The sequence below is a fragment of the Danio aesculapii genome, chromosome 7 (genome assembly GCF_903798145.1).
Source record: "Danio aesculapii chromosome 7, fDanAes4.1, whole genome shotgun sequence".
Lineage (NCBI taxonomy): Eukaryota > Metazoa > Chordata > Actinopteri > Cypriniformes > Danionidae > Danio > Danio aesculapii.
This window is the reverse complement of record NC_079441.1, coordinates 50328333-50355877: the sequence shown is the minus strand read 5'-3', so window position 1 is coordinate 50355877 and position 27545 is coordinate 50328333. Positions and strand designations below refer to the sequence as shown.

At 36.0% G+C, this 27545-nt stretch overlaps 1 protein-coding gene across 2 annotated transcripts; it reads right to left on the bottom strand.

Annotated features, from left to right (window-relative positions):
- Positions 1–1012: 1012 nt before the first annotated feature.
- On the bottom strand, positions 1013–27545 carry myzap (myocardial zonula adherens protein). 2 transcript variants are annotated; one of them, XM_056462097.1, is made up of 14 exons: positions 27155–27545; positions 26272–26346; positions 18833–18928; positions 14168–14326; positions 13950–14042; positions 9641–9754; positions 9276–9428; positions 7330–7455; positions 6415–6543; positions 6239–6333; positions 4885–4990; positions 2666–2749; positions 2251–2312; positions 1013–2162 (listed from the first exon to the last, which is right to left on the bottom strand). In XM_056462097.1, the coding sequence occupies exons 1-14, from the start codon at positions 27221–27223 to the stop codon at positions 1814–1816; spliced, it is 1710 nt and encodes a 569-aa protein (XP_056318072.1). In that variant the 5' UTR covers positions 27224–27545; the 3' UTR covers positions 1013–1813. The 2 variants fall into 2 exon arrangements, with proteins under 2 accessions (XP_056318072.1, XP_056318071.1); XM_056462096.1 differs by having other exon boundaries at positions 2251–2357; positions 27155–27544.

Below are 27545 nucleotides of genomic sequence, written 5' to 3'. Positions count from 1 at the left end.
CTGCAAATTTAAATTAAAGGATTGATAAAAACTACCTAAATCACTGAAAATGGCTTTTTGTTTGTTTGTCCCAAGTCTCTATAGCACTGCATTTCAATGTAAAATCATTCAAATATGTATTTTTATTTTCTTTTGCATTGTTGTGGAACTCCAAATCTCACCTTTGCCTCAAATACATTTATTGAAAAACGTATAATTCATTCATTTTCCTTCGGCTTAGTCCCTTTATTCATCCAGGGTCGCCACAGCGAAATGAACCACCAACTTATCAAGCATATGTTTGGCACAGCGGATGCCCTTCCATGCTGCAACCCAGTACTGGGAAAAAAACATATAATTCCTTAGATAAAAAACACATTTTAGTCATGTTCCCTATCTGTCACTCAGTCCTGTTACCCTAATTATTCCCCATCTGAAAAGCTGGGGAATATCCATAAAAAAGTTTATTAAACTGAAATATTCAGTAAAATGTAAATACAGTACATGCATCGATTAGATTAGATTTATTTATATGTTAGTACAGAGCAGTTGAAATTTTCACAGATCAGTTGCCTCAGTATTCATTCATTAATTTTCTTTCAGCTTAGTCTCTTTATTAATCTGGGGTCCCCACAGCGGAATGAACCGCCAACTTATCCAGCATATGTTTTATGCAGCGTATGCCCTTCCAGTCGCAACCAATCACCGGGAAACATCCATACACTCTTGCATTCACACACACACACACACACACACACACACACACACACACACACGCACACACACACACAACGGCCAATTTAGTTTATTCAATTCACCTATAGCACATGTCTGGACTGTGGGGGAAACCAAAGCACCCAGAGCAAACTCTTGCCAACACGGGGAGAACATGCAAATTCCACACAGAAATGGCAATTGACCCAGACGGGGCTCGAATCAGCAACCGTCTTGCTGTGTGTGCTACCCACTGCGTCACACCCCAGTTGCCTCAGTAAACGTTTAAAAAAGTAAGTAAAGAAAATAGACTTAAAAGTAGGTTTGGACATTTTATTTATTGAACAATATACCCAGTTATGTCTAAATATAGTGCTCTGTGGGTGAAAAACATTTAATACCAAATATATTTTAGTGTTTTTTATTACCAGTAAAGACTCAAATGTACTTTATAAACCTTCATCTGCAGTCATCATAAATCATGAATTTGGCAACTGAAGTGAGTCTTCAGGAAGTGCATTAACACATCAACGCTGTGAACAGAGCCCTTTTTCCTCTCTGCAGTTTTCATGTCTTGGTAATGTACTGTGGTCCAGAACAATATGGATCCATAACCGATGTTTTATAGAATAGCATTATGAATGTGTCATCAAATGATAAAAAAACAACAATAAAAAGGTAAATAAGCTGGAGGCTGCACATCAGCTGCTCTAGCAGGAAAAGTGCTTAACTGAAAAAACAAACTAGAGCTTTGATCGCAGTTCATACCATCAATCCTTTTGCTAAAAATTAAACCTCATATAAAGAGCCCACTGAATATTATTATATAACAAAATAATATCTGGGTAATACACTTTAGGAAACAATCTAGGCAAAAATGGGCTCAGAAAACGTAAATATAAATAGATAACAGTAAAATATAGAGGGCTGTCACATAAAATCACTAGTTTTTTTTTTGTAAACAAAGCAAAATAGAGTGCATCAGTATATTCTACTAAAATAAGTTATTCACAGATCAGTAGGTTATTTACATATGCTGTAGTGTTACACCAACAGTAACAAAACACAAATACTTCATGTTCCATTAGCTTCTGCCACTGCCTTTTTAGTAGACATTCATTCATTCAATGTTCATCTTAGCACTCATCTCCATCAGCCTCATGAAAGGAGTGTAGACCTGCGATGGGCTGGTTCTCGCTCTGGGGCTGATGCAAGAAGACACTTCTGAGGCCGCTGGAGATTCAGATTCACTGCCTTCATGCCTGGACTGACCGTGAAGTGAAGATGGAGGTGTAGTTTGTGTGGTATTGGTCATAGTTTCTTGTGTATGTACTACAGTGGACCGCAGCATCGTGCTGTACTGACCGGGAGTGTATTTAAGTAAACTATTGCTCAGTCTGCTAGAGGATCTTGGAGCTGATGAGACATGGTTGGGTTGGAATGGAGCAACATATGGCGGTTCTTCAGATCTGCGAACACAGAAAATGAATGCGTGTAAAGAAAGGGCCTCGAAAGAGGTTTTAAATTTCAATGGCAAGGTGATCTTGTGCTCATTACCTAACAGGCAGGTCACAGCCAACTCCAATGTCCCTGGTGGACACTTTAATCTCAGATGCTTTCTGTATAGACATAAAATACTTCAACTTGTCTTCTAACTCATTATTCTAGGAAAGGAAGCAAAGCAAAGGACAGCGTCAGAACAGGGAAACTAGAAAGAGAATTCATATCACAGATATATAAAGAGGACACTGGACAAGGACCGATTTAGATATAGATGTATGAGAAATTTGAATGACAACCAAAGTCCAGCTGACAGAATAGCAATGGGTTGTCGAATAAGTGCATTGAGTATGCTTATTCCAACCAATCTGTGCCTTTCTGGATTGGTGTAAGGCTAGAAGCTTGCAAAAAAGAAAATCAAAACAAAAGGGAAAAAAATCACGTCCTCCTACATGGAGAATGTTGGACTTACCTCACACTCTACAATAGCAATCCTGTCCAGCAGCTCAGTGATGAACATATCCTTCTGTGCAACTTTGGCTCTCAATGTTTCAACCTGCAGAATTGTTGTTGTTTTAAAATTAAACCAATAAATTACAAACGTATCATGAATGAAAAATATAAGTGCCCCTATAATGTTACTCATACATTTTATATAATTTTATTTATCAAGTATTCTCATATTTTATGTTTGGCAATTTGTTCTCTCTAAACCAGCACAGTGATGATAATGTCAATTGAACCATGTCAATTCTGATAAGGAAACACTGGAAGAACTAGCTGGACTCAAACTTCAATGTCGAGCATTCAAGAGTTTAGCAGGTTTTTCATTGTTGATTGCAGATAATAGTAACCAACCACATGTTTCTATTGAGCACATGTTTTGAACATACACTTTATTAGGTACACCTTACTAGTCCAGTGTTGGACACCATTTTGCCTTCAGAACTGCCTTGACATAGATTTAACAATGAACTGGAAATAATCCTCAGAGATTTTGGTCCATATTGACATGATAGCATCACGCAGTTGCTGCAGATTTGTCGGCTGCACATCCATGATGTGAATCTCCTGTTGCACCACAAACCAAAGGTGCCCTGTTGGATTGAGAGCTGGTGACTGTGGAGGCCATTTGAGTACAGTGAACTCATTGTCATGTTCAAGAAACCAGTCTGAGATGATTCACGCTTTATGACATGGCGCATTATCCTGTTGGAAGTAGCCATCAGAGGATGCGTACACTGTGGTCATAAAGGGATGGACATGATCAGCAACAATACCAATAGGTTGTGGCATTGACACAATGCTCAGTTGGTTCTAATAGGCCCACAGTGTGCCAAGAAAATAACCCCCACACCATTACACCACCAGCAGCCTGAACTGTTGATACAAGGCAGGATGGATCCATGCTTTCATGTTGACACCAAAATCTGACTCTACCATCAGAATGTCACAGCAGAAATCGAGACTCATCAGACCAGGCAATGTTTCTCCAATCTTCTGTTGTCCAGTTTTGGTGAGCCTGTGTGAATTGTAGCCTCAGTTTCCTGTTCTTAGCTGACAGGAGTGGCACCCGATGTGATCTTCTGCTGCTGTAGCCCATGCACCTCAAGGTTGGATGTGTTGTGTGTTCAGAGATGCTCTTCTGCAGACCTCGGTTGTAATGATGGTTATTTGAGTTACTGTTGCCTTTCTATCAGCTGGAACCAGTCTGGCCATTCTTCTTAAAAACCCTAGAGATGGTTGTGCATGAAAAACCCAGTGGATCAGCAGTTTCTTAAATACTCAGACCAGCCCGTCTGGCACCAACAACCATGCCACGTTCAAAGTCACTTAAATCACCTTTCTAACCCATTCTGATGCTCGGTTTAAACTGCAGCAGATCATCTTGTACATGTTTGCATGTCTAATTGCATTGAGTTGCTGTCATGTGATTGGCTGATTAGAAATTTGCTGTAATGAGCAGTTGGACAGGTGTACCTAATAAAGTGGCCGGTGAGTGTATATGCAACATTTCAAAATATTGCAAAAATGGCTGTGTACACTCACAGAGATTTTATATATGTGAAATCCAAATATAAAATTGTATGATTGTTCAGAATCTACTTAGATCAATTATGGAAGTGAAAACTGCTGCTGGTGAATTAGTTCATTCATTCATTCATTCATTTTCTTTTCGGCTTGGTCCCTTTATTAAACTGGGGTCGCCACAGCGTAATGAACCACCAACTTAACCAGCATATGTTTTTACGCAGCAGATGCCCTTCCAGCCGCAACCCATCACTGGGAAACATCCATACACACTCATTCACACACATACACTACGATCAATTTTAACACACCCAATTCACCTATACGACATGTGTTTGGACTTGTGGGGGAAACCGGAGCCCACGGAGGAAACCCACGCGAACACGAGGGGAACATGCAAACTCCACACAGAAATGCCAACTGACCCAGCCGAGGCTCGAACCAGCAACCTTCTTGCTGTGAGGCTACCCACTGCGCCACCACGTCGCCTGGTGAATTAGTTGTTTCTTTAAAATACATTTAGTTGTTGTACGTCTTTAAATCTTTTACACAAACCCTTCATATTTACAAACAGCTACATTACACACTGCATAAAAGGTAACATTTAAAAAGCACAATAGGGGCACTTTTACAGCTCAAACAGCTTCTGTAGATCAGCACCTCTTCTATCATGGCCTTGACCTTCCTCTGCTGAGAGAACACCATGTCGTTGAGGTGCTTTATTCTTTCTCTCAATTCTGCTGCTTCTCCTTTCAGTTGCTCGGACCTGGGATGAAACATGCTGCTTATGAGCGATATAGCATGCAATAAAGCTCTAAATCCATAATACCATCAGAATTATTGGAAATGAAGAATGTATAACAATAATTGCACAGATTCTTTAAGTAATTGTTATTAACTGCAGCTAAAACAAAACCAAATTTTCACACTGAATCTCGAAACTGACAACATAAGGACAGTATTTTTGAAAGATATTAAAATATTCAGGTAACACTGTACAAACTTTATTCGTTAACTTTAGTTAAACAATATTTACCGTTAGATTCAACATTTACTATCATTAATTAAAATTTTGTACTGTATATATTATCATTGGCTAATGTAGTATGAATGAATTTGCTAACAAATCTCTTTGGATCTTGAACCTTGGATCACAAAACCAGTACTATTACAGTATTTTTTGCCAATGGCTAAAAATATTTTGTATGGGTCAATATTTATGGAGTTTTATGCCATAAATAATTAAGATATTAAGTAAATATCATGTTCTATAAAAATATTATGTAAATTCCCGAATGTAAATATTCATTCATTCATTAATTTTCTTTTTGGCTTAGTCCCTTTATTAATCAGAGGTCGCCACAGCAGAATGAACCGCCAACTTATCCAGCATATGCTTCACACAGCGGATGCCATTCCAGCTGCAACCCATCACTGGGAAACATCCATACACACTCATACACTACGGACAATTTAGCTTACCCAATTCACCTATGACGCATGTGTTTGGACTGTGGGGGAAACCGGAGCACCAGGAGGAAACCCACGCCAACACAGGGAGAACATGCAAACTTCCCACAGAAATGACAACTGACCCAGCTGAGGCTTTGAACCAGCGACCTTCGACCAGTCGATCGTGCTACCCATTGAGTCAATGTGACTCCCTCCGTAAGTAAATATACACAATCTAATGTTTGACTGGTAACACGTCTTGCTAAGTACTTAATTTAAACGACTTTAAAAGGGATTTGTTTTCAATATTTCTACCTCAAATTCAAGTTCAAATAGTTGAACCTCGGCCAAATATTGTTCAATCCTAACAAATCAGCTACTGAGGATTTGTGAAAAGCATTGCTTCTTTATCAAATGAAAAAAAAAAGATGTTGTGATACGTTATTAATCAAAACATTAATTATATAAAGATATATAGACTGTCTACTTAAACCATCCTGAATAAGACAATCCATATTTTCAGGTGAAAATATTTTCAGAAGATAAATTAGATGTTACTTACTGTTTGGCCGCAGCTTTGTCTGCATAGTCAGTTTCGTCCAAACCACGCAAGCGTTGCTCACAATCACAAAGCCTTTTTATCAGGTCACCCTTCTCCTGTTATAAAGATAAAATAATGTATAAAATGTTTCCTTCAGGTGTAAAAAGCATAAGGCTGAACTATCTGATAATATTTACCTGAGCCATACAGTTCAGCAGCCTCTCCACTTCTGTAATTCTTTGGTCTCTTTCAGCAATCTTTGCCTCAGCAATCTGAGCATTTTTCTCGGCCTCCTCAAGCCTTTTTATATAGTCGTCAAGCTGTGCCTGTAGACAGGACAAACAGGTTTACACTCAAAACTAGTCATTCTTGTGCCTGTTCCCATTGACCAGTCAGTTCCCACACTGTAAAAAAATATCTGTAAACTGACTGTTTTCTGTATTTTGTCATTCATGTTTTTTTCCTCACTTATTTATGCTTTTAAAATTGCATTATGCAACCTTGATATTTTCTCCAAAAGCTTTTGGTGTTGAAAAGTTCAATTTATGGTACAAAAACCTAGAAATAAGCTGCGAGTTTATTTTCTGTTATTTTACAAACTTAATTCTCCATATATTATTTCTTAAAAATATCTTGTCTCAAACTAATATAAATAAAATATAAATAAAAAAAATTATTTATATAAAATATAAATAAAAAATAAATAAAAGTCACTCTGTTACAAATGCAGTTAAATTTTTAACATCAAAAGTTGACAGAGCAGAAATAAAACTGCCATAATGCAATTCACAGCCTAAACAAGCAGAAAACACCTTCGAATCACAAAATATGAACTCTGGTAATTAAAAGATATTTTCTGCTATGAAATACTCACTATTACCACTAGGTGGCAATCTAATCTAAAACAGGACTGAATCTACCAACTCTGCTTGCGAATAGTAATACAAAAGTATTTATTTATTTTTTTTGTACAATGTATCTGTACAGTGACAAACTTTAAGTCACATAAACTACTATATTGGTGCTACTGCTAATGAAAGTGTCAACTGAGCATACACTGTTGTTTCTGTCTGAAGATTGTGAGAGCATGTGAAGTTTGGTTATATGTGTACCTGCAGAGCCTCGATCTCCTCTCTGTACTTCCTCTGCTGTTCCTGCAGCTGTTCCTCATATTCCCTCTGCAGCTTTGCACTCAGCTCCTTCAGTGCTTGTGTGTTCGCCTCCTGAGAAGTCTCCACCTACACACAAAACGCTATTTAGTTTTCAAAAAGCAACAATATTAACATGTATGAACCGTCCTGGTTTCTATTGAAGCATAATCCATATTGGATCATTCTGAAGATCATGATCATCAGAAGGTACAAACACTGCACATGTCATATTAATAATTTCACTTCACAACAAGTTTCCAGTTTGTATGAAAAATACTTCTAATACTAAAATTGGCCAACATTAAATTCAATATTAAAAATACAATGTCTGCTTTTAATAATGTAATATTAGTAATAAAACAAATATTAGTTTTTCCTTAATTGTAAAGCTTGCTAGTACAATCGGTCTTACATCTTAATAACCCTGATCTATTATTTTTATCTTTAAAAAAAAGCAAAATAACACGTTATTGGGTGTTCATCCCATGACGGGTTTAATAATCATTTAATTACAGCTGTAAGTGTACAGTTTTATTAAAAATAAATAAATAATTAAAACATTAAGCATTTTCTGTTCTATTGATCTATCCATGTTTCCAAGTAAGTATGATACTTCTTGGATCATCATGCTGAAGAACACGATCATCAAGAGGTACAAACATGGGCATTCAGAAAACTGTACTTTTCTCCTTTTTTCATAATTTTACTCAAATTATTATTCAGATTTGTCACAAAAAATGTGTAATAAATAACCTTTACATAAAAGTCACAGAATTTTGAACTCCACTGCATGCATTTAGGTTTTACAATCACATACAGCACCATAGTGCTGTAATATGTCAAATTCTTGTATCGAAAAATCTGTTGCAGTTATATTAGAATTTTTTTTTTGAAAAAACTATAAGAACAAGATAACCCCTTTTTAAAAATGTTTGAAACAACAAGAACTGTTCGCTGCTTTGATCATTTGTCATTAATAATTCCACTTTACATTAAGTTTCTATTTTTTAAACATTAACATCAATTAGTATGAAAAAATACTTCCAATACTAATATTAGCTAACATTAAATTCAACACTAAAAATACAATAGCTTCTTTAAAAGGTAGCAAGGTTTTATCATTTACTTTAAGTCTCTTAACATCTTGCCTCCCATTTAATAGATGCACTCTCCTTCCTTTTCCTTTTAATTTCTTTCTTAATAATTTAATTTATTTGTTTTGAACTATTATTATCTTATACTGTTTAACTGTACACATTTTATTTCAACACTGACAACATATCTGAACATTTGCTTGTGATTGTTGAATGAGTGATTTCTGTTGGTCGTAAGTACATTTTCTGTACACATTTATTACTAAATTACTATTATTAACTTTATCTATTTATTTTTTCCCTTTTATTTTTTCCTTTTTTGTTAAAAAAACAACAACAAAATAACTATATGTAAAAATTTATATTGTAATAGTTTGTAATAGTAAAAATTTTAATAGTGTAAAACATAAAAAAAAAAAATATCTGATTTTTAAATGCAATATGATGCATTTTTAAATGTTAATTACTTAATAGAAGTTAGCTAACAATTTAATATATGGAACTTAGCTGAACATTTTTACTAATGTTATAAAATATTAACAATAAGCAATACATTTATTACAGCTCTTATTAATATTAGCTCATGTATTAAATAATCTTAATTATAAGACCTTATTGTAAAGTTTTGCCTAAATTGTGAAGCTTGCCAGTAGGTCTTACATCTTAACAATCTCATATGTAATGTTTTTGTGTAGTGATGCTTTGTGAAGTGATGTCCCAAAAAGCCAAATAACATGGTAGTAGGGTGTTCATCTGACGGGACTGATAATAATATCATTGAATGAATATCATTAAGCTTGCATGATTGAGCACCTGGTGTTTGAGTGTGCGGTTTTCAGCCTGTGCTGCTGCTAACTGTCTCTCCGTTTCCTTCAGTTTCTCCTCTGTTTTTTCCATTGAGCTGCGCAGAGTTTTCATCTCATCCCTGTTGCCCACACGGTTATTACAGCTTTCCAGCAACGTTTTCTGAAACAGCCATGATCAACAAAAGCAGCACAAGAGCATTATAGCATAAGGATGAACACAAAGCTATTCCCACAGCATGCATTCATTAGTACTGAACATCCTTTTCTCTGTTGAACAGTCTAAAGTGGTTGACGACAACAGACAAACATCAAGAGCTCTCTCTGGACAGAAGGTGCCTTTATCTGGTGGCAGTGACCGTATTGATCGTGTACCTGTAGATCAATGTTTGCTGATATAAGGGAGTTGTTCATCTGGTCAAAGCTTTCCATAGCTGCCCTTCTCGTCTTCACCTCTGACTCTAGATAACGCTTATGAGAGTTGGCTGCCTGGGAAAAACACAGTAAGAAATACAGTCACGTTGAGAACTCAGTGTTTTTATTAAGGGGAAGGCTTTGTAGTAGATCATATTCTTGGGTATTATTACACAGCTCTCTGCAATACTAATTGGCCAGTCGTGACATCCAGTCAACTGAATTTGAATTTTTTTCGTCTCCTGAATCACCTGCAGATTTGTTCTGTCACCTACAACTGCCATCATTTTAAGGCTGGAATACACTACACAAAACAGGCTTTAAAACACTTTTTAAAGAGTTTATAATTGTTCATAGAGGAAAACCTGGGAATCATACACTACACGGCTGTGTGATCACAGACTGAACCACTAAAACAAAAAATGTAACGCAAGTTACTTTTTAGTTTAGTTAATTTGCTTTTAAAAAACTTGCTGCATTAAAATGAACGTAGTCATGTTGAATCCCGCACTCAATGATAAAATGCAGGAACAGACCCTGATTGGCCATCTTCATTTCTGTATCTTCCGTCCATTTCATATCTGTTTAAAAAAAAAAAAAAAAAAAAAAAAAGGAAAACTAAGAAAATGGAAGATTTTTGTTTTTCTTTTGCTCACCAAAAACGAAAAAACGTGATTTTGACTCAAATTTCATTTTTTTGGTTTAGGGTAAGAAAACAGATAAATGACTTTAAAATTCATTATACACATGTAGGTGGTGCTGAAACGCCCTTTTTCCTCTGGTTGGTCAACCAAATCTGAGCTTGTGACATCACCCTCAAAATAATAGTCCCATTTATATTTATATATATATATATATATATATATATATATATATATATATATATATATATATATATATATATATATATATATATATATATATATATATATATATATATATATATATATATATATATATATATTAGATAGAATAGATTTTTTTTCTTTTTTAAATATTTCCCAAATAATATTTAACAGAGCAAGGAAATTTTCACAGTATGTCTGATAATACTTTTTCTTCTGGAGAAAGTCTTATTTGTTTTATTTCGGCTAGAATAAAAGCAGTTTTAAATTTTTTTTCATTGTCTTGAAAAATATCTAGTTAAATATTATTTACTGTCATCATGGCAAAGATAAAACAAATCAGTTAATAGTTTTAATAACTAATTTCTAATATGTTTAAAAATGTGTTGAAAAAATCTTCTCTCCATTAAACAGAAATTGGGGAAAAAAAATAAACAGGGCGGCTAATAATTTAGGGGGGCTAATAAGCTAATAATTTTGACACACATATACATATATACATATATATTTAAAATAGGGGGAATTCAAATAAAAACAAACAAAAACAACTATTAAAAAATAAACAATAAAAAACACTTAGTAAATAATAATAATTATTATTATTATTACTATAAGCCTATTATTTTTATCATCATCATCATCATTAAAGTCATTTATCTTTTTTCTTACCCTAAATGAAAAAAAAAAACGAAAATCGAGCCAAAATCTTTTTTTTTTTTCGTTTTTTTTTTTTGTAACAAACGGTCATTTCTTAATTTCTTAGCTAAAACGGATATGGAATGGACGGAAAATACCCTGATTATGGCAGAGCCTTGCATTTCTGTGATGGAAATATTCTCATTATTTTGAACACATGGAAGAAAAGGGAAAGATGATTATCCGAATGGACAGTGATTTTACTATTTAATAAGACAAAAATACAAAAGTAGCACAATCTGTATATACGACATGTAGAGCTCTGGGGTCAGGAAGTTCTCAGATAACATTATCTTACATTCATTTTTTATGAAAAAAATAATGAATTTTTAAATGAAGGTTATACAGTGCTTTGTTAATTGCAGAGCTCCTCTATTTAAAAAAAGGAGAAAAAACCTGCAAGTTCTGAAAGAGATCAAGCCTCAGCCATGTAATAAAATGCAATAGTAACGCAAAAGTAACTCAAAAGCAACGTAATGCATTACTTACCGTAAAAAGTAACCAAGTAACGCAACTAGTTACTTTGAGGAGTAACTAAGTATTGTAATGCATTAATTTCAAAAGTAACTTTCCCCAACACTAGTTAGCAGGTGCATAACAAATGACAACCAACTTTTAAACTGGGCAACTACGGAAAAATATATTTAGTTGGTTTTAATGTATTTTATATAGCTTCTGGGCAGTTAATTTTCATATATATTTCTCCATCTAAAAATGTGCACATTAAGATCTTGTACAAAAGTTGCACTAAAAAAGCACTGAAAAACAAGTGTTACTAGTTGTGCATGAGTCTCTTAATTGTCCTTTGTCTGAACCTCAAGATGAATCTCAAAATCCTACTGTTTCTGTTGGAAAGCTTTCAAATATGCAGAACAGTGCCAGAAAACTAAAACAGATGCTAGACAACAAAAAAATGTAAAGAACCTAAAGAATTTCTCAGAAGAACAGTGGACTCTTGTGAGCTAGTCAGGAAAAACAAGGACCTTATCAGAAAAGGTGAAAACTAATGCGTAAGAAGACAATACTTCTTTTTCAGTGCATTAAAAGCTGGGGGTGGATCTTGATGCTCACCTTTTTTACCTCATCTTGATATGTGGCATATAAACTTTGACTTTGTGGGAATGTTTATAATTTCTATCTTGTATCTTTTGAACTATATGTAAACATACAGTATGTTATGTGAATTAACTTATTCAGGACAGAAATACTTAACGAAATATGCCATTTTAGTGATCCCTGTTATATTGTTAAAATAATTACAATTTTGTTCACCCTTTATTTTAAGGTGTAATTCTTGCTAATAATTAACCATTAACAATGACTTATGACTCAATAAATCCTAATTTGCTGCTTATTAAGAGTTATTAAGGTAGATTATGAAGTATGGATAAGTAATGTGAGAAAATGATGCAGAATATGTGCTTCATAAGTACTAATAAACAGCCAACATCTTAATAACAGGCAGGAAATAACTATTAGTTTTAGGCGTTTTTTATATATTTATTTATTTATTCAGATTGTCTTAATGTCAACTGCATTTGGGCACATGTAAAAAAATTTAATTCAGTGAAAGATTTTTTTCACCAGCATCAGTTCTCATCATACTATTTTTATGAAAAATATTTTCCATATACTGCATGCGAAGCAAATAATATTTACTTTGTTAATTACAGTCTTGGATATGTCAGTGATGAACAACACCATTTATTTTGAGGTATTCAAAAAAAAGTACTGATGTACCGTAACAAAAACATCCTAAAATATTTTATTTATGATGTTTTTAATTATTATATCATCCAGGAACCTTTTTGTGGATGCACAAGGGTTAAACTAAGGTATTACCAAAATTGATCCTATTCTGCAGGGGTATGTAACTGATAAGCATTGACTTTTCCAGAGGACAAAGAGGGCAATAAAAATAAACAATCATGTATATCAGACTTTACTGACCAAAGTAAAAAATAGGGGACTTTAGCATTAATTCTACTGTATTATTGTTTGTCTTATTGGTAGGTCAATTGTTCATTTCAAATTTCTTTTATTAGGTTTTCTACATCGACTATCAATTACAATGTTCATTTTATAATTATCCTATTGTTAACACTACCCCATATAAACACTTCTCGCCCTCAACAGCTTATAACTTTCATTTAAAAAACGAAATAACCATAATAAGTAAAAAGAAAGAAAGAATAAAAAATAAATAATAATAATAAAAAATGAAAATGAATAATAAACATGTATTTATATATTATTGCTCAGCTTAAGAATCAAGAAAGTTAGCTAGCAGATAATCTAAAAAGGGGTGCTACAACTTGTCAAAGGTCTTTAAAGAACTAGTAAATGATAAAGTATATTTAATGCAAGTAAACACTTCTTTTATCCATGCATCAAAAGAGGGTGGAGAGACATGTTTCCACTTTAAAAGGATGAGACTTCTTGCTAGTAAAGTAGTTAAAGCTAAAGCCTTTCGGACCATTTTTTTGTATATATATATATATATTTTTTTTTTTTTTTTTTTTTTTCAATTATATTTTTTCTACTACTACTGCTAGACCTTTAAAAATTAATACTACTTCATCGTAACAACATATGTATTTATTAATGAGGATAATGTACACTCAGCTGGTCTTTCTTGCAGAATAACCTCCAACAGTATGAATACAGCAATTGTTTATTTATCTTATTCTTTCTTTTCATAGCCACTTGTCATGCTGTGTTTTGCTTACCTTTAATTCTTGAGTTAATTTTTGCATTGATTGCTGCATCCCCCCAAACTGGCCATACATCCGCTCTCTGACTTTCTCCAAAGAGTCACGTACCTTTGAGAAAAGAAGGAAGCTTCTAAGAAAGATATATACATTTACAAAATGCTGGATAGTGGTTTCTCTTCACGAATGCACAGTCTTACAGTTATAGGCACCAATAGACAATTTCTTAAGCTTACCTCTCGGATGTACCTCATCTCGTCTCTCAGCTGATTGACAGACCACTCTCGTGCCATCACTTCCTGTTGTTGGTTGGTGCCCGAGCTCTGCACCACACCATACACTCTGGGCCCATGCTGAGCGGTCTGTTCCCTGCCAATGCCATTGGTCACAGGGTGCTGGGGGAACAGGACAGCAAGGCTCACATTTCAGCTAGTGGATGTCTTTAAAACGGAGACAGTGTCACTGTTGTGTTTAGGAGCCTGAAGACCAATGTCACTGCTGTGTATCTAAGTGTGTGTCTGCTTATTGGAGCATCCTGACTGATACATAAGAGTGAGGTGTGGGTCTGGTATTTTAAGCCTTGCTGCTGAGTGTTCACAATGAGAGGTCGGGATGCAGAGAGTCAGAATAGTCCTCATGGTGTCAAATTTCTGCATGACAGTCCGAAAGGGTAAAGAAAAGTAGTTTTAAAGGAACACTCCACGTTTTTGGAAATAGGCTCAGTTAACTTAGAGTTAATCAGCCTAGTTTTACCATTTTTTAATGCATCCAGTCAATCTCTGGGTCTGGCAGAAGCACTTTTAGCTTAGCTTAGCGGGCATGTATTTTACTCCTTTTTTAAGATTTAAGAGAAGTAGTGTCCAGAATGTGTCTGTAAAGTTTCAGCTCAAAACACCCATCAGATTATTTATTAGACCTTTCAGAATATTGGAATTTTCAGCTCTGAAAACAATGTAGCTGTTTTTGTGGCCTGTGCCTTTAATGCTAGTTCTCCCCGCCCACTGTTCCCATGTGCCTGTCATAGTGTGCCTCAATCTCCACCTTGCTGCGTCAGATAAACAGCACAATGACAGATGTAAAGGAAGCAGATCTCACGTCACATTTGTGAGAAATACTACGCTAAGAACTTTCCCAATGATTTTTTTATGTATTTGTTGTGGAGTTAATTCAAGCATTTCTGCAATGATAAGTCACACATAATGTCATTACAAAGTTCACGCGCACACACACACACACACACACACACACACACACACACACACACACGCACACACACACACACACACACACACACACACACACACACACACAGTGTGTGCATTTAACTTTGCACTGTTTTTGCACTGCAAATGTGACAGGACACACGTTAATATCCACTGCTGTATGAATATCCGTTATGTTAATGTACAAAATTAACCACAAACCAGGATTGAAGCGTCTTCTTTAATAATTGCGCTGACATGTGGCTGTGGTGATAAAGACGGTAAAATCGCTGTAATTCATTACAAACATGCACTGATTTATAAACGTTTTAAACTTGTAAAACTCAGTCTTGATCTGATGATGATCACAGTGAGCTGAACAAATCTTTTAATTCCAGTTGTTTTGCGCATGTCCTGTCTTGTTGATATGATTATCCGTGTTACTACAGAGACATGTTATAAACGGGGAACAGTGAAAACACTATTGGTTGGGTTTAGTGAAGGAAGGGTGGGTCAGTCGATCTGTCAGTCCATCAGTCAGTCAGTCAACAGCGGCCTCTGGTCAATTTCCACGAGAACAGCAGGCACGAATGGCACTCGTGAGAGAAATTTGAGATCTGAAAAAGCATACACAGCAGCTTCTGGTGAATTTACATGAGAACCGCAGGCGTAAATGGCACTCGCGAGAGAAATTTGAGATCTAAAAAAGCGTACACAGTGGCCTCTGGTGGATTCGCAATAAAAATGTAGCTCCTGGGACATATTTGGCGCTCTCCAGATATGTATATAGAGGTACATTTTCAAAATGAGCCTGGGTTGGTTAAAAGTGATCTTGCTAGACTTGGAGATCGGGTAAATGGATTCAATAATGGTAAAACTCAACTGTTTAACTACAGGGGACTTGTAAAATTAGCCTATTTCTTAAAACTACAGTTTCACTGGAAATATGAAAAAGAATTTAAAACTTGGAATGCTGAAACAGGTGTTAACATTATTCAGTGAAAGTAGAGAGGAATTATGTCTTTCATTCCAGTGCCAAGAGGAAGGTGAGGTGAAATGCTGTCATTTTAAAACATGCCTGGGGCAACTGCAAGTGAGAAGTTCTAGCTCAAGGGCATGGTGCTGGAGATCAATGGGCTCTGATTCTGATTCTGCTACTGATTTAGTGAAAACAGTCATACTTCATCATTTGAAAACCTTGAGAAAGCTCTTTTGTATTATATTTATTGAGTGAACAACTATTTTACTGTGCAAATAAAGCCCTGGAGCAATATTGTGCAGATATACTTCAGCTGATGCTTGTTCTGCAAACAATAACACACACTGAACTCAAATATTTTTGGGAACCTAGCACCTGTGTTTTACACTCCTTAGCCACCACAGATAAAACAATCAGATAATATTACCTGATGGCATACGGGCCTTCAAAAATATATGTAGACTATTGTGTTTAAAAGCGCAGGGTTATATAATGGATACTGTGGAAAAACTCTGTAGCTGTGCCTGAAACCACTCACTCGTTCACTCATTCACTAATCCCTAAATAATGCAGAGCAGCTGAATGCATGTTATCAGCAAAGCGTGAATGAAAATGAGTGAGCAAATTTAGATGCTGATGTAAGTGGCATACCAGAGAGCACTCTGTCACAGAAAAAACCCATCTGTAATTTATCCTATTTGGCCTTATGAATTGTGTGCCACTGATCATTTAATATGTTCATTACATTTTTTGAGAAAAACAAAGGAATTGACTCAGGTTTCATTACATTTTTGACGCTAGAAAAGTAAAAATCTTGGGCTGTTTTAAGTTATTGCTTTTGTCAAGAATCCTTCATTCATTCATTTTCCTTTGGCTTAGTCCCTTATTTATCAGGGTTTGCCACAGCGGAATGAACCACCAACTATTCCCCACATATGTTTTACACAGCAGATCCCGTTCCAGCCGCAACGCAGTACTGGGAAACACCCATACACTCTCACATTCACACACGTACTCTTACATTATAACCAATTCAGTTCATCCAATTCACCTAACGCATGTCTGCACTGTGGGGGAAGCCCACACAAACACGGGCAGAACATGCAAACAGCCGGGATTCCACTGAGTCACCTTGCCGCTCATCCTTCTTTATTTCAAATTCTTGCCAAAAGCAATAACTTAAAATAGCCCAATGATGAGTGGAGCAAACCATTACAAACAAACACAGGGGAAGATTAATGAATGGCAATTACTTTAATTCTATTTATATAAAATAAATCAATTTAAAGCACTAAGTTGACCTTTGAGGATCATCTGGCATGAAATGTGATTGTGTTGCCATCTGATAAGTTTTCTTTTTCTTTTACACTATTGCCAGCATTGGATTTTGGGAAATGGCGCTTCAACAAGTGTATGTTGTATTTCCTCTTGAAATCAGAGTGGAATATGGGATTAAAGTAATGAATAAGTCTCGGGAATTAAGTTTCTTTTTATTCAACATAATGTGTGTAGTGCACTATAGCAAACTGAGCAGTTTCAAGCACAGCTTTTGGCATTTTAAAAATTTGTGGTTGGTAAGATTGGAGAAAGTCTTTGAAATAATAATTTTGTGTGGTCACAAAGACTGCATTTATATATCATAAATACAATGAAAACAAAATAAGTTTGACTAATATTATTAGATTATGTTTTCCAGTGCCGGGTTGCGGCTGGAAGGGCATTCGCTTCGTAAAACATATGCCAGAGTAATTGGTTGTCCATTCCGCTGTGGTTAATCAGGGACTAAGCCGAAAAATAGTGAGTGAGTATTAGATTATGCTCACAAAGTTTGCATTAATTAGATAAAAAACATATAGTAGTATTCCAATATATTAATAAATCTCAAAATATCAGTCTTGGTGATTTTTGAAAATGCTGAAGAGAGATTCTTTAAAGATTTTAAAAAAAGTAATCATTTACTCACATTTTACTTCTTCCAAACCTGTTTGACTTTCACAAAAGAATATACGAAGAGTTTAGATGCAAAAACCTCTAAATGCTGTCTGAAAGTTTCCTCTAAAATGAGCATTTTTATCAGGCTCCTGTGTGTATGTTCAGTAACATCACTTTTATGGTAAAGAATAAGTCCTTTTTCCTGGTCTTTAAAATGAAATATCTCAACATAAACAAAGGACGTTGAGAATTTTTTTTAATTTTTGATGAAAATTTCAGCACTTAGAGGTTTTTGCATCTGAACTCTTCATATATCGAAGAAAGCTGGAAACTTGTAAACATTAAAATCCATAGTATTTATTTTTCCTACTACACAAGTCAATGGTTACAGGTTTTCAGCTTTTCTCAAAATATCTTCTTTTGTGCTTAACAGAAGAAAGAAACTCAAAGGTTTGGAACCATTTGAGAGTGAGTAAACAGTGAGTAAATGTAATTGTTTAACTGAATTATCCCTTTAATGTTGATTAATATTTAAAACAATTGTGCTGCTTAACATTTTTGTGGAAACCATAATAAAAATAGTGCAGAACGCTTTGATGACCAGTTTAACGTCATTTATTTAGAATACATTTTGACCAATTTATGTCCCCGAGTAATAAAAATAGCAGTTTAAAAGACAAAAGGGTAACTGACCCCAGAATTACAATCAGAACGCAGACATATCAGTTGACTAATTTTCACCCAAGTATGGCTAATATCCACATGGGTTTTTTCAAAAGCTGTCATACCTTGTCTTCTGGTTGAGGTGATTCTCTCCCAGGAGGTCTTTCTCTCTGCATGAGCCCATTTTTCTTCTTCCAGGTGCCATTGACCACTTTCTCCCCCTGTGATGTAACACATGACATATTTACAAAATGTTTCAGACATACAGATGTTTGAGTTGATATTTTAAAAAGTCATTGCTGTGTTCAACAGCTGTAGAGCTGCGCATCGATGGATTAGCTCTTCAGTGTTTGGACTCTCAGTAGTGAATATTAAACCACACTGAACGGAGCAAAACTGAACTGAACTTCAACTCTGAAAACTGAACTACACTGTTTCAATTAACTATAATCTTCTATGTGAAACTGCTTTGACACAATCTACATTGTAAAAGCGCTGTACAAATAAAGGTGAATTAAATAAATTGTTGTGGATAAGGTCCTATAGAGATTATGCACTTTCCAAATGATTTTTACTGCATTACTTTAATTCTTACTTCCAAAATGGCTCAGTTGGTCTGTTTATGAAAAAGTCTGCCCCACTTTATATTTAACAGACATTTACTAGATACTTACATCAAAAGTATATTGTACTTATTGTGTTCATATTGTATTGCATGAAACTTATGGTGCTATTGAAGTTGGATATGGATATGTTTAGCGACAGGTTTGGTGGTATGGGTAAAGTTATGGGTAGGATAGGGCCTAATGGATGGTTTAATTGTGTAATAATGTAATTACAGAAATTCATCACATGAAGTACAATGTACCAAATTATTAATTTAAATGTGAGTACATAGTAATTAATGCCACAAAGAGGTAGTTCACCCAAAATATGAAAATTCTGCCATCACTTACTCACTTTTCACTTGTTCAAAATCTATTTAAGTTGCTTTCTTCTGTTGAACACAAAAAATGCTGGTAGCTGGTGCTTATCGACTTACATTGTATTTTTTTGTCGTATTATAAATACCAGCAAATATCCTACTTCAGAATATCTTCTTTAGAGTTCACCAGAAACCCAAGAAACTCATAAATGTTTAAAACTACAGGATGGAGAATAAATTATGAGGTAATTAAAATTTTTGTGAACTATCCCTTTAATATAAAGTGGGACCAGACATTCTACAAAGCAAATATGCCATCTCTAACATGAGTGCTATTTTCACATTGTAGTGAGGTGAAAGAACGGTGATGAAGTCCAGCTGTGAGCAGACTCTCAGGGTGTGGTATTTCCCTTTCTCTTATGAGGACATAGTTTCTCAAAACTGTAATATCACTGAAGTCATGGTCAAACCTCCTCAGAGCTCCACTCCAAAACAAAGAACTGCTTTTCAGCATCCTACTCACTGACAGAGACTTGATTCTCATTCTTGATTCTCAGCCATAGAGTGAACAAAAATAAATAAAACAGGAATTATGTTCTGACTGAAGGGGAGAAATGATGTGTAAATAAGATGTAACAATGATTCCAGTGTTATTCTTGGCACTCTGCACTGGACTTTGGACCCTGAAGTGCAGAAGACTAAATTTAAAGCAATCGTTCACCCAAAAATGAGTATTCTGTCATCATTTGTCGACCCCCCTTTACTTGTTCCAAACCAGTTTGAATTTTTTGTCTTCTGCTGAACACAAGAGAAGATATTTTGAGGAAATCTGGAAGCCTGTAACCACTAGTATTTTTATTCAGCTTTTTTCAGAATATCTTCTTTTGTGTTTAAACACATAAGGGTTTTGAATCACATGATGGAGTGTAAATATTAAGTACATTTTCATTTTGAAATTTCCAATCTCTTTATAGAGAAAGTAGTTGGTATCATATGTTGTGATAACTGATGTGTAGAAATGTTTTAGATTGAATTTGGGGATTTAATGTAGCCTAAAGTAATAAATCTAACAGATAATACAATGCAGCCTAGAGTGCCTTACTGAGTCTATTAAAAGGCTACTTTAAAAATAAAATCAATATATCGATAGTCTCTGCTCTCTGTGTTTAGAGAATGAACAAAAGTCTTGAGTCTGGAATTTTTATTTTTTAAAGTTAATTATCTATTTACATTAAATATTTAAGCAATTTCAGTGAGCTCCATATTTATGCTAAAAATATCACTGTGGTGTTAATGTGGGAACGCTATTCTGTGCTTACAGTGTACTGATATACGCAGGTGAATAAAAGCGTGACACTATAACTGCTACTGCATCATGCATTTTGCATGTGTTTTGCATGGTATTGACCAATCAGAAGTTCAAATTCTATATATAAAAAAGAAAAATGATCAACCCTATATAGCCTATAAAGCTTGTGTGAACATGTTATTCTTTTAGGAAATATTTCCCAAGTGATGTTTAACACAGCAACGACTTTTACAGTATTTCCTTTTATATTTTATATTATAAAACAAAACCCTGCAATGGTCATTTTTATTAGCAGTCTTAATAAATATTTATTTTCCATTGGCTACTGTTGTCCAATGACTTAACTTAACTTGCTTTGTTAACCTAATTAACTTTGTTAAGCCTTTTAAATTGGGGCGGCCTGGTGGCACATCAGGTAGAGCTGTCGCCTCACAGCAAGAAATCCTCTAGGTGCTCCGGTTTACCCCACAAGCCCAAAGACATGTGCTATAGATTAACTGGGCAGGCTAAATTGTGCGTAGTGTATGTGTGTTTGTCCTGGTCCTCCAGGTTGGGGGTTGAGTGTTGGGCTAATGACCCACCTCATAAAAATTTGATGTTACGAAACACGAATATGGTGTGGCTAAATATAAACTTTGATATAAACAGCCCTGGAAGTAAGTAAGTAAGTAAGTAAGTAAGTAAGCCTTTTAAATATGCTCTTAAAGCTCAATACTAGTATCTTGCAAAATAACTTTAATATAGTTTATAAGAAATTAGTTCATTCATTCATTTTCTTTCCGGCTTAGTCCTTTTATTATGAATCTGGGGTCGCCAGAATGAACAGCAGCGGAATGAACCACCAACTTATCCAGCACATATTTTACACAGCGCTCTTCCAGTTGCAACCCATCACTGGGAAATACCCATACACACTCAATCACACACATACACTACGGTCAATATAGCTTACAAATTCACCTGTACCGCATGTCTTTGGACTGGTGGGGGAAACCGGAGCACCCGGAGGAAACCCACACCAACACGGGGACAACATGCAAACTCCACACAGAAATGCCAACTGACCCAGCCGAGGCTCGAACCAGGGACCTTCTTGCTGTGAGGCAATGTGCTACCCACTGCACCACCGCGTCGCCCAAGAAATTAGTTATTAAAACTAATTAAAATTAGTTTGTTTAAAACTAATGTTTAAAATGTGTTAACAAAAATCTCTGTTAAACTATTACAGTATGAAATATTTGAAAAAGAATAAAACTTTCACAGGAGGGCTAATCCTTCTTTCTTCAGTTTCACTTTGTAATGTCTATCAATTAATTACCAAGAACATTTAAAAAATTCACATACAGTTAATACTTGTGTTAAGTGACAAACAATACAGTGACCTAGATAAGGTTAAGCTGTATTAAAACTTTCATCATCTTTTTGACATCCTGTAATAAAATTACCTGCATTCTCTGCTCCACATAGTTTTGACATATTATCTCATTGGCTGAAATGCACACTATTCACTGAGCTTATTTGTTGTTGTATAAAATATGTGCTGGAGGGTGTAAACAAGTAAAGCACATGTTTTTACAGTATATAGTGTATCTATTTGCATGCAATGGGTGGTGTTGGCAATAATTTTTAGTTATGTCACAATTCTTTTTCATTTAGCTGATTGTAAGCATTGCTGTTTCTGGATTGAACTGAATTTCCTGTACTCCAACAGGTGTAACTCTGCCAGTCCAGGCCACAGGTATACTAGTATCAAAAGGAGGGTAAAATTACCACACACACCCATCTTAAATTTGCAATGGATTCTTGCTTTGGGTCTTTGCTATGGCAGTAATAGAATATCTTGGCTAAATGAAACATTTTCTTGTTGTTATATCCCTTTTCCCTCTTCTCATTTATTCATCCTTTGACCTAGTTTAGCTTTTGTATAGTTAAGTCACTAATTGTCACAGACAGGAAGCTTGTAGAAAGTCGTAGGAATCTAAATGCTGTATATTTAGAGGTTCATCAAACACACTGTAAAAAATGCCAGGTTCCACACAGTTCTTTCATGGTGTCCCACAACAAATAAATGAAATTAACCTAATTGTTATTACTAATTTAAGCGGGGTGAACAAAAAACAGTTAAGTTGTTCCAGCTGTTGATTCAGCTCATTTGAAGTAAAAAGTTCTTAGTGCAGGCACTGGTCAAAAACTAGAAAACATCAGTATCAGAGGTAAAGAAAAGGAGCCATTTGAAAAGCAGGCAGGCAGCAAACAATTGTAAATCCAAAAACAGTCCAAGCCTAAATAAATGAGGCAGATCAAGACTAGGAAAACACTGAAACAATGAACACGCTTACAATTGTCCATAAACTGAAACAAGACTGAGCAAACTGTCTGAGAATGTGTAGTGCTTAAATAGATAACTGTGAACAGGTACAATAAATTAATCCTGGTAGAGTGTATCAGATGTGGAGGTGCAAAGGGTTATGGGAACTGAAGTTCAGGTGAGTGGTGAAGGTGATGTGTGGAGTGGCTCTTGTTCAGTCCAGGCTGGACTGCTTCAATGCACTCCCAAACATCACCAGCAAGTCTCTGCAGCTGATCCAGAATGTGACAGCGAGACTGGTCTCTTCAATAAACCGAAAAGAGCGCATATCCCTCCCTTATTCATCAGTCTAGAGTAGTTGACAATCATTGTTTGCATGAAATTCAAGATGTTGTCATTTGCCTATAAAACAACACTGTCCTTGAACCGCTATACCTGAATCCTCTACTCTGCTGCAGAAAGTCCAAACTGGGCACTAAATCGATTGCAGGGACTTCATATTTAACGTCTCATCCTGGTGGAATGACTCTATGCGAACTGAGTCTCTGACCATCTTTAAGAAATGTCTGAAGACACATCTGTTTCGCCAACACTTAACTGACTAATAATAGCATTAACTATAGCTGAACTGTTTTTCCTGCTTATTAAGTGCTAAACTAACTTAAACCTGTCATATCAGTTATATATAGCTGCTCTCCGGTGAGCTGAAGAGCTTTTATTGTGTTCATTTGTAAGTTGCTTTTATAAAAGCATCTGCTAAATGTAAATGTAAAATGGAGTACCCTCTAGTATGGCTTGTGGGCACTCCAGCTGGTGACTGTGACACTATAATGTTGCATGGGATTAAATTTAAAGGCCTCTTTATTCAAAGCTAATGCAAAACCTTACCTCATTTGGAAACTACCAAGATTGATATACACATAGTTTTGTTATGCATAACAAAATAATTATTAATAACAATAATGTTGACAATATGTTGACAATGAATTCTGCTTCTGTTTGATCATTTCTGTTAAGTTTTGCATGGAAAAGGTCTGAAGCACATGGAGGTCAGATCAAAAATAAGAAGCTCTCTAACTCTTTGCAGCATATTTGTTTGACCAACTAGAACCCCGTGCAAGCATTTCAAATCGACAAATTCTGGCAGGACGTTAGACAGGCCTGGGTTTTGTATATTGACACTGCACACTACACAATGACCACAGCTGTCCCTTCCCACGAGACAGACACTGATAAGGCCGTCAACAGTTTTGCATTGGCTGAACTCCTGGATTTCTATGAAAGGCTATTAAAGTGCCTGATGTCCCCAAAGCAGTTCCTATCAGAGACCAAACAGGGCGGGTATCAGTTGAACTTCAAGGACTAAGAGCTACAGGGTGCAAGTTCCAGGCCGAGGTACAGATAAAAACTCTGTCATGCACTTGCAGACACACCTCTCTTGACTTCTTTCCCAGTACACCGCTGTCTGTGGAAGGCTTGCAGCAACTACAGTCAAATTAATCTGTCACACAGACTAACCTGTATCTGTAAACAAGCTAGAAAATTAACTTCACCTCCCTTAGTAAATAGGTGACTCAATTTCATGAGCTTTCTTTCATGTGACTCTGATCTTTGGGGGCAGCTCAAGGACATTTATTTACATGAAGTCTAACTTGTTTTTAAATATATTGGCTTAGAATGTAAGGTGGCATTTTGGTAGCTAATTGTGGGAGTATGCATACTTTTGCATGCATATGAAGATGATTATGATGCAACTGACAAGGCTGTAAGGATTTGTGACGCACAAAAGAAAACTGACACAGTCTCTGATATATTTAAACAATGACCCGACACTGACAGACAAAACAATGCTAAAGATTTACCTGTGCTGAAATTCTTGCCACACCCTCAAAAGTTAAGCCTAAAGGTAAACCCTTCACCCAATAATTATGTTCTTTTATTGTTGCTCCCTTTCGGCAAACATCTTTTCTTATACTGTATGTGTATGAGACCATGTGTAGCATAACGTTTTGTACTGATTAATATATAAATGACAACAATATCACAGTAATACCAAAGACTATAGAATACACAAGACATGTCACTCGTATAGTTTTGAATGGAGAAAAGTGTAATGGTCAATATGGCGAATGAAGCCCCGCTTAGTAGTACAGAAGCCAATCATTGGACGATGCAGACGTTTCTCCGGGGAAGAAGCTCAGACCAGACATGTGCTTTTACCACAGATTTTGTGGTCAACAAACGCACTGAAATCTTGCGAATACTTGCTTCACAGACATAAGAAATATATCCACAAAAAGCTTGAAATCTGTACTTTTAAATGAACCCACTACACTTGAAAACAAATGTTCTCTAGTTTTGTAATCTGTATGAAATAAACGTGAGTTACAGTCCGTCCTGTCAAACGCACATCATATGACAGTAGCAACTACTCATACGCCCACAAACTAGTAAACAAAGAGTCGCTGTCATTTCTGGGGGAGATTTGCCATTAAGACCAAGTTGTGGATTACTTCAGAAGAGCAGCACGATCTGACGAAGTGTTTTCCAGAGGATGATAATGTATAAAACGGCGATAAATGAGGTTGGTGTCGTGATCCTGTTCCTTTTGAGTGCGTATGCGCATTAGCTTGGGCAACCTGAAAAAATTGCTGATTTTGTTTGATTTTAACATTTAGAAATTAATTATGGGACAGAATTATTATCATTTTTTTCCATACATTATTTTACAATTTTAAAGAATATTATACACACTGAAGATTATATTTTATGTGGCCAACTAACCCCTGGAGTGCCATCAGTGCTTTCTTAAAAACCCTGGATCAAATCTATTCTAAAAAAATCTGTCATGTGTTATCTTGTTGTGCTTATCCTGTTATAAGCTCACTATGCCATTTGTGGCACTAGACAAACATACTGGCGACAGTAAAAGGAGGAAGTGTATTATTGTGACATAAAGACATGGTCAGCGCCAATCTGTGGCTACAAGAAGTTTACTGAAAGATGCTAAATTGATACTCACAGAGTTGACAGATTCATTCTGAGTTTTCGGACTGTCATCAGGCCGGAGGGTTAATCTGAGTCGCCTGATTCTCCTCTGGTGATCGTCATCACAGATGAACACACAGCAGGATGCAAAAAAATGGACAGACAAACAAACAATGATTAGTCACAATTTTAGTTTCATTGGGCTCAAAATCTCATGATTGTTATCTCAAGATCACATGGACAGCAATTTCCCAGAAACTAAAACAAAAACCCTGCCAAAGATAACTCTTATCTCATATGAAGCGCTTCATGCATGAAAGACAAAGACAAACAAACAGCACAAAAAACCTGTTCTGATTTGGTTCTGACTGACAGAACTCAAGCACTGTTTTAAAATACCAATGTCTCATTACAAATGCTTTAATGATAAACATCTTCGTATATAGCCATCTATTCAATTGAAATCAATTGTTACTACAGTTAAAAATGTGGTTCCTCTGTGGTTTGATGCCCCCTCCGCCAGTTAGCGCCATCTGAGAGGGTGTCAGTTGATTAGCTGTAAGGATGTCTCTGAATGGCAGCTGACCGCAGCAACAGCGGCTGAGCGCCAGGCCCTGATAAAATAAACATGACAGGGCCCTGCCTCCCAGGACGGTGGCTCTTATTACAGGCCCCTCTCTGAACAACACAACGCAGCCCAGCACACGTCAACAGCGCACTATTAGCCTGGATATGGACGAGCCATTAGGGCACAGTCCAGAGCGTGAGTGACAGATACCAAAGAGCCAGAGACACAGAGGACAGAGACTGAACAAAACAGACAAGCTCACTGACAATCAGTCATAGTTGAACATCCACAAGTTAACAAAGTTAAAAAGAAAAAGAGTACAAAAATGCGAGGGGCTTGTGTTTCCTACCTCATTGAGGTCTGGTATCTCAGTGGTGGCTGTAGTGCTGTTGGCACCAACCATGCCATTTTGCAGCATGTCTCTTTTTTAGAATCCACTCATCCACACAAACACTACAAACGTCTGCGCCCACCACTGCAGGCTACACACCAAAGAAAAACAAATGTAGTGTGTGTGTGTGTGAAAAGGAGGAAGAATGAAAAAAGTTCCTTTCGATTGCTCTGCCAGAATTCCTTCCCCCGGATGAGAACGAAGAGAGTGAGACAGGAAAAAAAAGAGGCTCAGTATTCCAATGTGCAGAGGTCAGTAGAAACACAGCTCTCCAGTGTGCAGACAACTCCAGAGTGACAGCGTCCCATACAGACTCCTCCTGACTGACTGAGAGAGAGAGTGAGAGAGA